This window comes from Mauremys mutica, chromosome 18 (genome assembly GCF_020497125.1).
Source record: "Mauremys mutica isolate MM-2020 ecotype Southern chromosome 18, ASM2049712v1, whole genome shotgun sequence".
Classification (NCBI taxonomy): domain Eukaryota; kingdom Metazoa; phylum Chordata; order Testudines; family Geoemydidae; genus Mauremys; species Mauremys mutica.
The window spans coordinates 246,285-261,885 of NC_059089.1; the positions used below are offsets into that span (position 1 = coordinate 246,285).

Consider the following 15,601-nt stretch of genomic DNA (forward strand, 5'->3'; position numbering starts at 1 on the left):
ATAAGACCAAACATTCCCAGCTGTTTTGCAATCAACTAGGTAACAGATGACAAAGCAGGCCCAGGAAACAAACAGCCTCCACCTCGTTAATAAATAAAATGTTTCCACACAATCTTCCAAGGGGAAATGACTGGAAAGTGGGAATTACGGATGATGGGAGTTGAGGGTTCGACGGTGGCAGCTATTCCTATTGCCTATGAAAGGCAAAGTAAGAGAGGGTTGAAATGCTAAAGCAGAGATGGATTGAGTTGACCCTGCGGAGCCCAGCACCAGCCATGGGGAGAGCAGCGGAGCAAAGCCTCATAGCTTTACTCTGCTTGGCAGCAGGGGTCTGTGAGGACACCTGCCCAGGTGAGTGACAGATTAGTCACTTTACCTTTTAACAGTATGGACCTTCTGGCTAGAGCCTACCGAGCAAACACAGAATTGAGAGTTTATCAGGTCAAGACTAGTTGGATGATGAAGAGCCGATGGGGGTGGTTCTTTAAAGTTTGTTTCTGTATTAAACAACAAGAGGTCTCAGATTCTCTTTACAACTGTCTCCTCTTATCTGCTGCTGTTAGCCATACCCAGGGTCCGGACACTATGTGGGACACTGGACCTAAAATGTGCACTCATATGAGTTAGTGATGGAAAAGATGCAGCGAGACCAGGTTTCAAAGGCAAGGATGATTATGCCATTAGCATATGCAAATATCTACACACTGCTGTTTGCTATTGACACTAAAGCTGGTGGGAACATGGCGTTTCTTCCAAAGAAAATTTTGAATATTCACCAAAAAAATGCAAAAACTGAAATATTTCTGCCAAAAAAATGATATAGTTCAATTCTGAAATGCCACCGTGGTGCCTCCTGGGAGTAGTGGTTCAGGTGTTTCATACTCCCACTGTCCTCTATTGGCTGGACTCACTGATCAGACTACATTTCTCATGAGGCACCACAATCTCCTGTCTTAGTGAGGGGAGGCAACGCATCATAACAGGGGCACTGCTGGGGATGCTCCATTTTTTTTTAATGAAAATTCAAGATTTTCCACTGAAAGCAGACACTTCTTTGCAAAAAAAAAAAATTATTTTGCTGAAAACCCAGTTTTCTTCTGAAAAATGGCTTTGACTGAAAATTCTTAACCGCCTCTAAGTGTTGCCCTTGGGATAATCTCAGCTTTGCACTCGGTTAGTTTAACAAACAATGTCGGCCATACTTACAGGATGGAGGACTCTATCCTGGGAAGCAGTGACTCTGAAAAAGATTTGGGGGTTGTGGTGGATAATCAACCGAACATGAGCTCCCAGTGTGACGATGTGACCAAAAAAGCTAATGCAATCCTGGGATGTCTAAACACAGGAATCTTGAGTGGCAGTAGAGAGGTTATTATACTTCTGTATTTGGCACTGGTGTGACTGCTGCTGGAATCCTGTGTCCAGTTCCGGTGCCCTCAATTCAAGAAGGTCGTTAATAAGTTGGAGAGGGTTCAGAGAAGAGCTACGAGAATGATTAAAGGAGTAGAAAACCTGCCTTATAGTGATAGACTCAAGGAGCTCCATCTATTTAGCTTAAAGAGAAGGTTGTGGACAGTCTAAGTACCTACATGGGGAAAAATATTTAGTAAGGGGCTCTTCAATCTACCAGAGAAAGGTGTAACACGATCCAATGACTGGAGGTTGAATCTGAACAAATTCAGACTGGAAGTTAAGCCTACATGTTTGACAGTGAGTATAATTAACCATGGGGGCAATTTCCCAAGGGTTGTGGTGGATCCTCCATCACTGATCATTTTTAAACCAACACTGGATGTTTTTTCTAAAAGCTCTGCTCTAGGAAATAGTTTGGGGCAGTTCTCCAGCCTGTGTTATACAAGAAGTCAGAACAGACAGTAACAATGGTCCCTTCTGGCCTTGGAATCTATGAAACCTCAACTCTGCGTGTTTGGGGGCTTGTCAGACTTGGGTTTGGAATACTCACAACATTCTTGTGATTTATTTTTTTTACCCTCATGGCACAGGGTCCCCTCACTGCTCAAGGCACCTCCTGCTGGCTGTTCTCTGTGTATTCGTCCACCAGACCTTGTGCTCCCCCTCCGGTGATGTCTTCTCCCGCGCTGTCTTGCCCTGCGGCCCCTCTCACTCCAGGGACTGCAGTCTCCTCTTCGTGGCTTGGTCCTCCGGCCAGGTCACTAATGTCCTCCCCTTCTGGGGAATTCACCATCTTCCAGACCCACTGGCTGCCTGGCACCTCCAACACCCTGTACCGCTTCCCGGCAGCTGGTAGGGGAACCCAGCCTGCCCTCTACACTGGGTTCCAGCCCAGAGACCCTATAACAAGCAGCCACAGTCCAATACAATCCTACCCCTTGCTGCTGTTTCCCTGGGCTTTTTCCTCCATATCTGGCTTTCCCCCAGGCGGGTTTGCCAGCCTCCCAACTCCCTCCACTCAGGGAGCGACTGCAGCCTTTCCCAGCAACAGCCCTGCATCCATAGCCAGCTACCGGACTTTATACAGGCCCCGCCTGCTCCTGCACAGGTGAGCAGGTTCAGAGCTCTTGCCACTGCATCTCGGCTCAGTAGTTCCCTTTTTCACCAGGAGAAAAAGGTGCTACTGGCCTCCCTGGATGTAAGGGTTAGCGCTTTCGGGGGAGGGTGCACCTGCTTTTCTGATGTTACTCACATTGAGAGAGGCCTTGATTCAGCAAAACAGTTAAGCACCTGCTTAACTTTAAGCGTGTTTATGTTCCACTGACATCAGTAAGCACCTGGTTCAAGCTAAGCACGTTCTCCAGTGCTTTGCTGAGCTGAGGCCAGAGAGACAGGGCGCCTGGCAGCACAGAAGAGGCGTGGAAAGGCAATAATTACAGCGCGGTTGTATTACCTGAAGATTGTTCCCAGAGGACTGGTGCCACAAGGGAGGCACAAGCAGAGCAACAAAGGAGGGACCAGGCAGATCAGCAAGGACTGGAGGAGATGTTCCACTTGCTGGCCCCCACATGCAAATGCACGTCCTAGGAGAAGATGACCTGCCCTCGCCATCTGCTCCAGGCTAGAGGGACAGAGAAGACAAGCGGTCACAAACCCCAAGTCGCATCTGTGAGGCTGAGAATGGCTCATTAGAATTGTCAAAAGATGGCACTGAATGTTCTATTAACTGATACCTCACTTGAAACGTGCAGGAGCCTCTGAACTCAGTGTCATGGATTGGTGGCTGCTTTCCAAATACCTCCATACCCGGCTGCTTGTGCTCTGTCTGTTCCCCTGCAATCTCTTCCTGATGATGATGCAGTGCCGGGGGGAGCCGCTGACAGTTTTGCTCTGTGTCCTGTGTGAGTCATCTGCTCCTTTAGTTATTCCCTATTCCCCATCTCTTCTTATCATCTCATTTGGATCCATCCAATGGGTCACATACCATCCCAGGGCTGTATCCTGGAGCTGGATGGCATAGTCTCAGTTTTGCTGCAATGTACCAAGAGATTCTTCGGAGTTTGGGCTGTAATAATAGTACCGGTCATTTCACATGGTCCGAGGAAGGAACTTCTGAAATCTTGCTTTTCTGACCCGTATTTCCAACATGCTGCACATAACAGGCATTTTAATACAGCTCTTGGGTTAAAAGGCAAGATTACCTCACAGCCTGTGCCTCCGAGGCAAATTTGCCACCCTGGAAACATTGCTTATATGTTTTCAATAGAGCAGTGAAAGGGAACATCAGCCATTCGTGTGCCCTAGCCTGGGATTAGTACCAATGCTGGGTTGCACACTCAGATCAGGATGCAACATCCAGGTAACACAAGATCTGAAACTTCTTTCTTTAGGAGATAAAGGAAATGCTGGGTCACCAGCAACAACAGGTGAGGATTATTTGAGATTCAGTTCAACTTTGTCCCCCCATACAACAATTAAGAGGACAAAACCTTTTCTGGGGGCAGTCCGAGACTGTGTAAATTCCCCCCACCCCACCTGCAACTAAAAATCATCATGAACATCATCCACCTCCACTCCAAATACAAGGTACATTTCTTCTACTTGCCTGTTCTAATATAAATATATAACATGTACATTAATAAACAACCCACAACACCCCACACACTGCCAAAACACTCCACCGCATACAGATAAGAGAACAAACCACACGTGACAGATGTCAGTCATGTCACATAATGCACTACTGGTATAAGAATAGAAAAGACTTCTGATGTCATGCACTATGTATCATTGATGACTTCATGGAATCAAAACCTCCTCTGTTCTAGAGGCAGCATCATGGAACCATTTAACAACAAACAAGTAGTTAGAAATGAGATCATTCCGAAGAGTACAACAATCTCAAACCTGCAAGTAAAAAGCAGGATATGAACATATGTGTTCAACCCTGTGAAATCCTCTCTCAGGATCTAATGATCTAACAGTGCCACTGTCTTGGAGCAGGTGTAAACCATACTCTCTGAGATTTTGCAATGCTTAGGGTGTCAAGAAAAATAATTATATATCCTTCTTGGCCAGATTGATCTTCCATCCTGACATCTGTGTAATGAAGCTCTAGCTGGAAAATAATCTCAACTCTTTGGTATAAAGGAGTTAAATGAAGAATTGCTGACACCAACACTTAAAGGAAAGCCAGTAAAATTAATGGGAAGCAGACCCGCTGGCACCAAAATATTTACTGAGTCACACAGGAGGTACAATGTGACAGGAAACTTTCTTATCACATCCTTGAAGTTGGGAAAGTGTCCGCACAACAAGCCAAAGGGAAGCCATTTTACAGCTGGAACGTGGGAACTGGGGTGTAAGGGAGATTAGAGTTCTGAGGTGGAGTTTATTTCTTGTATTTTCATACGCTATGAAAGGCTCCCAGGGTTCAGAAGCTAACACAGCACGAAGACGAGGAGACGAGTGGAGCTGCCGTTGCAGAGACCAGCCCCAGCCATGGGGAGAGCTGCCCAGCAAACCCTCCTCGCTTTACTCTGTCTAGCAGCTGTGGTTTGTGAGGCTCAGGACACCTGCCCAGGTGAGTCACAGACAAACCTGTTACCTTTTCATAACATGGATCTGACCGGTTCCCACTTTAAGATGCAGAATTTAGACTGCACAGAAGTTTAATATTAGCCCTTCTAATTTTCTTCCTTAATTAAATCGCTTTTAATCAAGAAACAAGACGGCTCACATATGCACTGTATAACTAATGCCTTTCCATTGCTGTTGGGCTGTTCCATGGCATAGTATGAGATGGAGCAAAGGGGCTGTGAAACCCCCAGCTACAAGACTGGAGAAGAATGGCATTCAGGAGATGAGATGCTTTTTATTACATCTGCCCTGATTTTACTCTTTGGCAGTCCTGAACAGCAACATTGTCCAGTTAAAGAATAATCTGATTAAATGAAAATCTTGCCGTGTTCCATTCTCTACTGATTCTGTCCAGCGAGCTCAGCTACTACGAGATGGAGATGATATAAGGAATAGAATATGATGGACAGAATAGAATAGACCTAATAAAAGGAACAGAATATGATGCACATGATATAAAGTGAGACTAAAACAGATCTGATGTAAGGAATAGAACAGAATAAGTCTGATATAAGAAGTAAACTAGAATAGAATAGAATAGATACCTCTACCCACAGCTACTTTTGGTTTGCTCCCAGGGAGATATTATTTAGATCTTTGGAATTAATGTGAAAGTCAGAAAGTCTCTAAAGTTTATGGAAATTCACACATGTACAATACTCTGGCATTTCTCAAATGTTCCCTTATTTCATGCTTCTTAAGAGCTGCTCAAAGATACTTTCTTTCCAGCCTCCTGAACCTCCCTTTCTTGCAGCAGTACGTGGTTGTAGGAAAAAGTCTCTGGGATCGTATTAATAAGACAAGGGAAAGCAATGACTGCGGCTTGTGTTTAATGCAATAGGTGGGGCTGCTTGGTTACAACCTGTGTAGCTTTCTTGATTTCCTCTCCCCAGATGTAGGGGTACCATTCTGTTCCCAAGGAAGCCAATGAGAAAACTCCCACTGACTTCACATTTACAAGCCTTGAATCTACCTTTGTTACTTGCAGTCCCCACTGCTCTCATCTATCCCGGTCACATGGCAGTATGGTTAGCTTTCACCCAGACTCTCACTAATCCACCAGTTTTAGTGTCACTTGAAAATCTTTGTTGAGGTTCTCCAGTGTCTGCCGTCCGGCCTCTTCTGGTGGTTAATTTAATACATGCAAATTCATGAACGTTTTAAATAGTCTCTTAATTCCTCAAATTGAGGCTGTGGTTTTTGTATTGAAAGAAAAGAAAAAGAAAAGAAAAGAAAGCTTGTGGAGATTCTCATTTGCAGGATTTATTTCTCTCAGGGAGCTGCAGAATGGTTCAATCCTATGGACCTTCTCACATGTCATTTATTTCTCCAGACGTGAAAATAGTGGGTCTCAGTGGCTCAGAGAAGCTCGCTGTTCTCCAAGGCTGCCCTGGGATTCCTGGCGCCATGGGGCCCAAAGGTGACCCTGGACCTGCAGGAATGAGAGGTATGTGCCCAGGGGCGGAAGGAGACTCTGCTTTGGATGGCAGAAAAATGATCCTTACGAGTCCCCAACATGAGGAAAAGGTGCCTCCAACAGGCTGGTCACTATGCAAGTCTCTAACTCCACACTGAGGGGCCCGAGCTAAGAAGCTGGTTCTGAAACATTGTCAGTTTCCTTTTCCTCTGGCCAGAACCATGATAGCCTGTGGGCTGCTGTGGAAGGGAAGCCCGGTGTATCTTTGATGGCCACCACCTTGGCCAGCACACCAGGGATCGCCAGAGTTAAGAGTGTGAGCTGATAGCGGCACTTGGCTCCTGCTCTATCTGCTGCTGTAACACACTGACCTCGCTCACCAGATCTATCTGCCAGGACTCACAGATGCCAATAAACTATTTGACCCTATAGAGCAGCGGTTCTCAAACTTTAGCCACCTGAGGACCCCCATTTAGATTTTAAATTTTCACAGCGCCCCAAGCAGGGCCACCCAGAGGATTCAGGGGGCCTGGGGTCTGCCGAATTGCTGCCCAAGACCCAGAGCAGAAGAAGCTCCGGGGGCCCGGGCCCTGCGAGAGTTTTCCAGGGCCCCCGGAGCAAGTGAAGGACCCCGCTCCAGGGGCCCCAAAAAACTCTCATGGGGGCCCCTGCAGGCCCCGGGGCCTGGGGCAAATTGCCCCACTTGCCCCCCCCTCTGGGCAGCCCTGGCCCCAAGCCCCCCTGCTCCACCTCTTTCCCCAAGGCCCCACCCCATCTCTTCCTGCCCCTACTCCAGCCCAGCCCCTCCTCTTCCGTGCTGCTTTCTGCCCCCTCCCCCAACATCCCATCCCATCCCTGCTCCTCCCCCTCCCTCCCAGTGCCTCCTGCACTCCACTGAAGAGCTGTTCCCCGGCATGCAGAAGTAGGGTGACCAGACAGCAAGTGTGAAAAATCAGGACAGGGGGTGGGGGGGTAATAGGAGCCTATATAAGAAAAAAACCCAAAAATCGGGACTGTCCCTATAAAATCGGGACATCTGGTCACCCTATAGAAGGTGCTGGGAGGGAGGGGGGAGAAGTTGAGGGAGGGAGGGGGAGGAGTTGATCAGCAGGGCCCACAGACCCCCCCCAGAGTACCCTCACGGACCCCAGTCTGAGAAATGCTGATATGGAGAGATTTGTTAAAACTAAGCTAGCTGCTATCTGAGTTGCACCCATGACGTGGCTTAGTGGAAGCAGCTGTCTGATACGTTCTCTGGGATGGATACCCCAACTGGCCACTGATGGGACATGAAAATCCAATGGAAGGATCCTCTCTCTGGACTCTAAGTTGCAGCCTCATGAGTCAAATCAGAAACGGCAGATGTGGGGATTCAGTTCACATCTAGTTGGTATGTTTGAATTATTCAGGGCTTGCGCTGTCAAATATTTACTCTTGTGTTTGTAGGAGAACGGGGAGCTCCAGGGATCCCTGGAAAGATGGGACCAGCAGGTGGGAAAGGTAAAGAAAGAGCAAGTCACTTGATTACATCACAGTAACAGCTTCTGAACATGCTTATCTTCAGGTTACATCTGTGAAAACTTTTACCCTAGTAGAACCTCAGTTCTGAGCCCCCCACTGAAATGGTTGCACTTCAGATAAATCTTTCCACTGTTTAACCAAGATCAAAAAAGGTGATGTTTGGCCTCTTTGGACTGAAAGGTGATCGATCATCTCAAATAATTCTTCTCACTGCAAAGCTGTGGCCCTTCTGTACTTTAATGACAAACAGGGGATGGCTACACTGCAGCCAGGGGCGTGATTTGCAGTTCCTGTAGCTGTACCCACATTAGCTTTAATCTAGCTAGCTTGCTAACAACAGAAGTGAACCCAGGGTAGCACGGGCTAAGCTGCAGATGTGAGTATGTAGTGTGATAAAGTTCTGTCCTTGACACCGTGGGTCCTGTGTTTCCTGGCAGATTTTTGCTAGCCTCAGAGGCTCACTGTGACCCTCCACGTAGCCCTTCTCTCTCTAGAGGCAAGGGTCACAGCCTACTGAGCCATTTTCATCATAAGCCAGCAAGGGAGAGGAGGAGAAGCAACCCTCCCTTGCACAGTCTCTGTTGTCTCCCAGTCTCAGTGATTAATCAGGGAGGGGAAGGGGGGAACCCAGGCCCACCCTCTACTCCAGGCTCCAGCCCAGGGACCCTAAAATTAGCAGCTATGGTAGCTGACATTTTGGAAATAGGACGTGTACAATTCCCTGGGCCACTTCCCCACAGCAGCCCCCACTCACTATCTCCTTCACCGTTACCTCAGGGCCTCCTTCCTTGCACCTGATATGGATTCATACTGCTGCATTCCTCCAACAGCACAACTCCCTCCTATAGCTCCTGACACCCACACCTCACTGACTAACTGGGAGGCTTTTAACTAGTTCCAGCCAGCCCTTGATTGGCTTCAGGTGTCCCAATCAATCTAGCTGTCTCTACTGCCTTCTAGAAGGATCTTAACTGGCCCCAGGTGTCTTGATTAACCTGGAGCAACTGCCATTTGGTTACCATGGTACCAGGGATTTGTTTAGCCTGGGGCTAACATACCTGTTCCTCAGTACTTTACTGTAGCCAGCTGGCCTTGCCCCATCACAGTAGCCAGAGGGATCAGGCAAACTTGTGCAAGCTATCCTGACTCTTGTGCCACTCCATCCTCACGGCTATTGTCAGCGAGCTAAAATCTAGCACGAGTATGTCTACATGAACTGCAAATCACATCAGTATAGACATACCCACAGTGACAGGCACGTACGGTGCAAATCGTTCTGTAGCGCCCGCTGGCTCACAAAGGCCTGTGTGGACTTACAAATATTTCTTAGCACTTACAGGAATTCATGCTCAGCTAATCCAATCCTGTACACGAGCGGGACTGTGACTGAGGCTTGGTACAAATGCCATTTTACCCTCATCTTTCTGTGCAGCCACCCACTGCTTTGGTTCAGGCAGCTGCCCTTATTCCAGTTTGCATCTAGAACTTGGTCTGGGTTTTGAAGGAACATCAGGCACAATTTTCAAAAGTGCCTAAGGAGTAGAACCGGTTGGAATATTTTCACCAAAATGAAGTTTTCAAAACGGGCCAGGGATCTCTAGAGTGCAAGACTCTCCTAGGCTGATGATCAGCACACTGGCCTGTGATGCGGGACAGAGCTCATAGTCTCATAGATTATTTGAGATGCACCCCCCCCCCCATTCACCCTCTCCCAACATGCTATAAAAACTCCAGGGTGGGTGGTTTCAGCTGCTAGGCTGGTGGGGGGCGGGGGGAGCTCAGGGCTTCTACATAAGAATGGCCATACTGGGTCAGACCAAGGGTCCATCTAGCCCAGTATCCTGTCTACTGACAGTGGCCAGTGCCAGGTGCCCCAGAGGGAATGAACAGAACAGGGCATCATCAAGTGATCCATTCCCTGTTGCTCATTTCCAGCTTCTGGCAAACAGAGGCTAGGGACAGCATCCCTGCCCCATCCTGGCTAATAACCATTGATGGACCTATCCTCCATGAACTTATCTAGTTCTTTGTTGAACCCTGTTATGGTCTTGGCTTCTGCCCTGAGGGGTGGCAGGGCTCCGGGCTTCAGATGAGGAGAGGGGGGTCTCAGGGCTTAGCCCCATAGGGGTGGGGGCACTGGGGCTCGGGGCTTCAGCCCCACAAGGTGCACAGGGGCTCAGAAATATTTACCAGAGCAGAGCTCTGGACAGCTCCAGCTGAACTTAAGCCCTGATGTAGGGGAGTCAGGATCAAGTCTCTCCTCTGGCTGATTAAGAGCAGAGTTTTTCATCCCAGATAATCCTGACTCAAGAAGAAAAGGGACTTGAACTCCCTTCTCCCACATCCCAGTTTCTTAACCACCAGGCTGTAAAGTGTGAGAGAGAATCTCTCTTGTCAGAAGTAACCAGAGAGCCTTGTACCCCAAAACCTTCTCGAATAGAAGAGCTCAGGTTTCAGTCGGAACATGGACATCTCAACACAATTTCATTTTCACAAAAAACCTTCAAAAGGTTTTGTTTTCATGCTAACGTGGAACGAAACTCAAATTCAAAACCTCCAAAGTTGCCGTGAAATGGAATTGTCATGCTCCGGACAGCTCTGCTTTTTAATGGACCTTAGGCTTGTAAGTTACTTGTGTGCTTTTGAAAATGTTACCCATTGCATCCGGCTGCCTGAAGTCTCTGGACAGTCAGCCAGGAGCAATTCTGCACCAAGCTACTTTCATCTTGTTTTCCTCAAGTGAATAAGTTTGTACAAATGGAGAATAAACCCCCAAATATTAACTTTTTTTTAATGTCTATGTACTTCACATGCTTCTCAATGTAATGCCCCTCTTCTGCCCTCATATTCTGTATTGTACCATCCATGCCAAATTCATGCAGCTCTGGAGATGTTGGAAGGGCATTCATGTATTTTCCCGCAACAAGACAGGCTGACACCCCATGAGTTCTGAGGTTAGAGTGTGATCTCCAACTAATGCAAGGGTTTGACCCTGTGTTCCATTTTAGGAGAGAAAGGAGAGCCCGGAGAACCAGAAACAACAGGTCAGAACCTCGGCACTCTCCCATATGGCAAAAGAATGATTTAACTGACAGTAGCAGCTGTGTTAGCCATGGGATAAATTCTGTTATCAGGCACCTCTGAGCTGCAGTCTGTCTCCGATCCATCTCCATCAGGAGGATGGTTAACCTCTCAAATAGCAGCCATTTCAAAACAAAACAAGCTATTACCAAAACATTTCCTTCTCCCTCCTCAGTGTTAGGAACTACTGCTCCCACGCCGCCTCCCCTGCCCCCAGTATGACAGGGAGCCAAGGCACAGAATGAGTAATATTCCACCGTATTTCAGAAAGACCCACTAACTCATAATATTATTTAAGGTGGCCGGAGCAGTCCCTGATGCCCTTGTGAAATGTGCCTTCTGGACCCTTCTCCAGCCTGTGGGAGTGCCAGCCCGTTCCCACTGATGGGAGCCAGGGGAACCCCACTCTTCTCCACGCCCTTTGTGGACACTGTTGGCATTAGCTTTGAGCAGCCCTTTTGCCCTGGGAGCAAGGGGGCAGGGACGGGGATTAGGAGTAGGGCATGACGGTCCAGGTGCCTTCCCCTGCCCTTACTCACCTGCCAGGGCCAGGCACAGCCTCTCCCCAGTGAAAGGAGATTAAATAAAGCAGCTGTCTCAAAAAGCACAAACTCTGCTGAGTTAACCCCCTGGTGAGTGCGTGTCACAGGTCACCCTCTGTGCCCGATCCACGCAGGATGGGACTAGGGGTCTGGTGTCAGGGGCCTCGACCATTTAGCTCAAAGCATAGCAGTGCCTGCTTTTAGCTCTGCAGGCCCCAGGATCACACTGACTCTTCACCCATCCCTTGCACAATCAGATCACGTCCCGCACTTTCGATCAATGCATGTTTAATTTTCCATTTTGTCTAGGACCCAGAAACTGCAAGGAGCTGTTAGCCAAAGGGAGAACGCTGAGCGGCTGGTACGCCATCTACCCAGGAGTTGCTGGTGATTCCATCACTGTCTTCTGTGACATGGATACAGATGGCGGAGGCTGGATTGTAAGTGAGAGGGAGTGTGGCGGGGAGGAGGGTGGGATAGAGAACACGTTGGATTTTAATCAGAGGTGCGAGGATTGCCACTTGCTGGCAGCCGTAAATCTGTCCTAAAATTGAGGAAATGTTGAGACACAGCTGAAATAATTCATCCAGTTACGCCCCAAATATGTCATCACAGATTTCATATCCAGGCCAGCCCATCAGTTCAAAGAGGAGAAACTGGGTTTGTGGAAACCTGGAAGTTTCCTTATTTGTTAGGTTTTGGTTTATTCACATTTGCTATTTAGGTCTTGTCTAGCCTGGAAGACTCTACAGGTGACTTTAGGTATAATAACCTGCCGAGTACATGTGACCATGTCTCCCTCTAGTGGCTGGGAGGGCTACACCGGGCTTCCTTTATCTGCTGCCTTGGCTTCCTTAGGAGCTGGTCACTCCTTCCATCAGCCCATGGAGTGTGGGCACTCCCAGGGTATGTCTACCCTGTAGCTGGGAACGAGCCTCCCAGCACACTAAAACGAGCAGCGAGACGTAGCGGCTCAGGTGGCAGCTTGGACCCCCAAGGTCTGAGCTCGGAGGGCTAGCTCAAGTCTTGGCTGGAGCCGTGCAGACATACCCCAGGGGTTAAGCACATTGCCTACACAGCATTCTCAGCACCTGACAGCCTGGCCGAGGCATGACAGACCCTTATGTGATGGCAAAAGACCACAAGGCATAACTCTGTCATATCCCAACTACTGAAGGGTTTTATGTTCTTCAAGCCATGGAGTGAAAGAGAGATGGGGCATGGAGCACAGCAGTTACCAGCTAAGAGGGGGTTTGCAACACTTCCTAGCCTGAAGAGTTAGCTCCATCCATCTAACGTGTAGTTAAAAGAAGTAGATCAAAATGGATTTGCCCAGTTAAATGAGCTGATGGGAGCCAGAGTCACTCTTTAAACTTGGCCAGGTCACATTCCATCTCTGAGCCTCCTCCTCCACAGATGAAGGTAGTGGTACCCATGTTTGTAGAGCGGGACTGATCTATTGCAGGGAGATATATTGGAAAGCATTATGTGAATGCGAAGTGTAGTGGCTGTGTGAGCAGGTATGAAGTAATGCTATGTCAGGCAGCTGCCTTATGATGGATAGAAATCATGGTGCAGTCTTCCACCTCACACCCTCTCATTTCCTTGCAGGTTTTCCAGAGACGCGCAGATGGTTCCGTGGATTTTTTCCGTGACTGGGATTCCTACAAGAAGGGGTTTGGGAACCAGCTGACAGAATTCTGGCTGGGGAATGACAATATCCACCTGTTGACATCCTTTGGTAACAAAATCACTGATGGATTCTTTTCTGGTTTTTGTTCTCTGCCAAACCATCTCCTTGGAGACAGGATACATAAAGTGATTCATCTGCTTGTATTCCTGGGGTTGAACAAACATGTCTCAACCCCTCAGGCAGAACGTTAATGGAAAGTGATTGACATTTTTGTTTCCGTTTTGCCTCTAGAAACTTGTGACCTTCGTGTCGATCTGATTGACGTGGAAAACAAAAAATCCTTTGCCCGCTATGAGACCTTCAGCATTTCAGGACAATCTGACAAATACAGACTGAACCTAGGAAAATTTCTTACAGGCACTGCAGGTAAGTTTGGGGCCCATCCTGCACCTTCTGTACAAGGGAGGTATCAAGAAAGTATGTTTAACCATCAAAAACTCTCTGGCAGTTCTACCAACTCAGAGACTACCTGAAAGGGGAGGTGGGAAGAAAGCCCATGTGACATTCTAACGCAGGCCATCGGCATGATGTTCTCACCACACTCGTGCACAGTGGAATCAGACTGTTAACTGGAGTTGAACTCAGAATTCTTGGTCCTCCAGAGCCTAGAAAGAGGATGTTTGACTGGGGGAACTTAATAAGGTCTTTTCCCACAGTAGCCCCCTATTTTTAAATATTGTTTGGGAAGGGGAAAGGAGATATCAGAGGCACATTATGTATTAAACAAAAGGAACCATAGCTGTAGAGCCAAAGTGTGGAATAGAGAATCCCTGCTACTTGGTTAATAGTCACATTCAGGGGAGCAGGACATCTCTCGGACCTGACAGTGCTTTGTACACCCAATCATGTTCTTGCTTCTGGTGTTTTAACAGGTGATTCCTTGTCTGGCCATAGAAATATGACGTTTACAACCAAAGACAACGACAACGATATGCATTCGGGGAACTGTGCTCTGCTGTTCAAGGGAGGCTGGTGGTACAACAAGTGTCACGGTTCCAATCTGAACGGGCTGTACCTGCTGGGGCCCCATGAGAGCTATGCAGATGGTGTCATCTGGGCAACAGGCAAAGGGGCTCACTACTCCTACAAAGTCTCGGAGTTGAAGTTCAGGCCGGTTTAGCACAAGGAAAGTGCAGTGGGAGGTCGCTCTCCAGCAACGTATGGGAATGGACCCTCAAAGGTAGTTAGATGCCTACAGCCCATTGATTTCCATGGAAGTTAGGATCTGGGCCTTAGAGCCTGATCTGAAGCCCAGTGAAGTCAATGGGAGTCTTTCCATTGACATCAGATGAGGCCCATAGCTGGAAGCACCCAAGCAAACACACTGACATTTAATACCAACCATTTCCTTTTCCTGGTCACGCTGAGTTGTCAGGAGCTCTCTGTTCAGATGTGAATGCTGGTACCTTACAGCTCAGCCCATTCCATTCTACTTCTGTTAGAACCAAAGCAGAGCCAGCACTGCCGGCACAGACGAGAGAGATCGTGACCAAGAGGCAGGGCAGCGGCCAAGCTGTGAGCCGCCGTTGATCATGCCACAATTATTGAGCCACAGCCTGACATCCCTTTTTTCATTCCTGCTAAATTAAAGGAAAATCCCTCTGACTTCAGTGGAAGTTTTGCCACAGTAAGAGCTGAGTCAAGGTTTTAAGATTTGGCACTTGGTGACTCAATATATTATTGCATCAGAGGTCATGGCATGATAGTGCACCTGCGGTTAATTGCAGAAGATCAACAAATCTTAACTTTTTTTTCTTTTCTTTTCTTTTAAGATCATGAGCCTGGAGAAAGCAATATATTTGCACCTTGCTAATTTACACCAAGGATATTTACACCATTTATCATTTACACCAAGGTTATTAAGCTCTCCCCACTTCCCAGCAAAGAGTGAACACCAGGCACCAATGAAGTCACTGGAGGTTTTACCATTGTTTTCAGTGGAGCCAGGATGGCACCCAGAGCTCTATAGTGAAGTCTTAGATTTCTCTCTGCAGTAGTGCTATGTGATACTATGAAGCATAATCCTCACTGGTTAAAAGAAAACTGCATATGTCACCATAAATTAATAAAGTATGTTTAACCAGCCATGTGAAGTACATTTTGTGTGGCATGATTACATCTTTTGCATTGCACTAGTTTTCTTACTGGCTTTTTCACCACGTCCCTCCCAGTCATTTAAGGGAATTTTTATATTAATAATATAAAACAAATGAAAATAAATACTGGGTTCTTTTCATCAGAAGATCTCAAAGGGCTTGACAAAAGCAGGCAAGTATCATTATTCCTGTTTTACAG

General features: G+C 47.5%; 1 protein-coding gene across 3 annotated transcripts; it reads left to right on the plus strand.

Moving 5' to 3' along the window:
* The first annotated feature begins 4,614 nt into the window (after nucleotides 1-4,614).
* On the plus strand, nucleotides 4,615-15,391 carry LOC123352309 (ficolin-1-like). Of its 3 annotated transcripts, XR_006574136.1 has the most exons (9): nucleotides 4,624-4,996; nucleotides 6,386-6,499; nucleotides 7,916-7,969; nucleotides 10,999-11,034; nucleotides 11,923-12,053; nucleotides 13,225-13,354; nucleotides 13,538-13,672; nucleotides 14,179-14,486; nucleotides 15,079-15,391. XR_006574136.1 is itself a non-coding variant. In XM_044992192.1 (8 exons), exons 1-8 carry the CDS (start codon nucleotides 4,915-4,917, stop codon nucleotides 14,424-14,426), a joined length of 921 nt encoding a protein of 306 aa, XP_044848127.1. In that variant the 5' UTR covers nucleotides 4,615-4,914; the 3' UTR covers nucleotides 14,427-15,391. The 3 variants fall into 3 exon arrangements, 2 of the variants coding, with proteins under 2 accessions (XP_044848127.1, XP_044848125.1); XM_044992192.1 differs by having other exon boundaries at nucleotides 4,615-4,996; nucleotides 7,916-7,960; nucleotides 14,179-15,391; XM_044992190.1 differs by having other exon boundaries at nucleotides 4,620-4,996; nucleotides 14,179-15,391.
* Nucleotides 15,392-15,601: the final 210 nt, after the last annotated feature.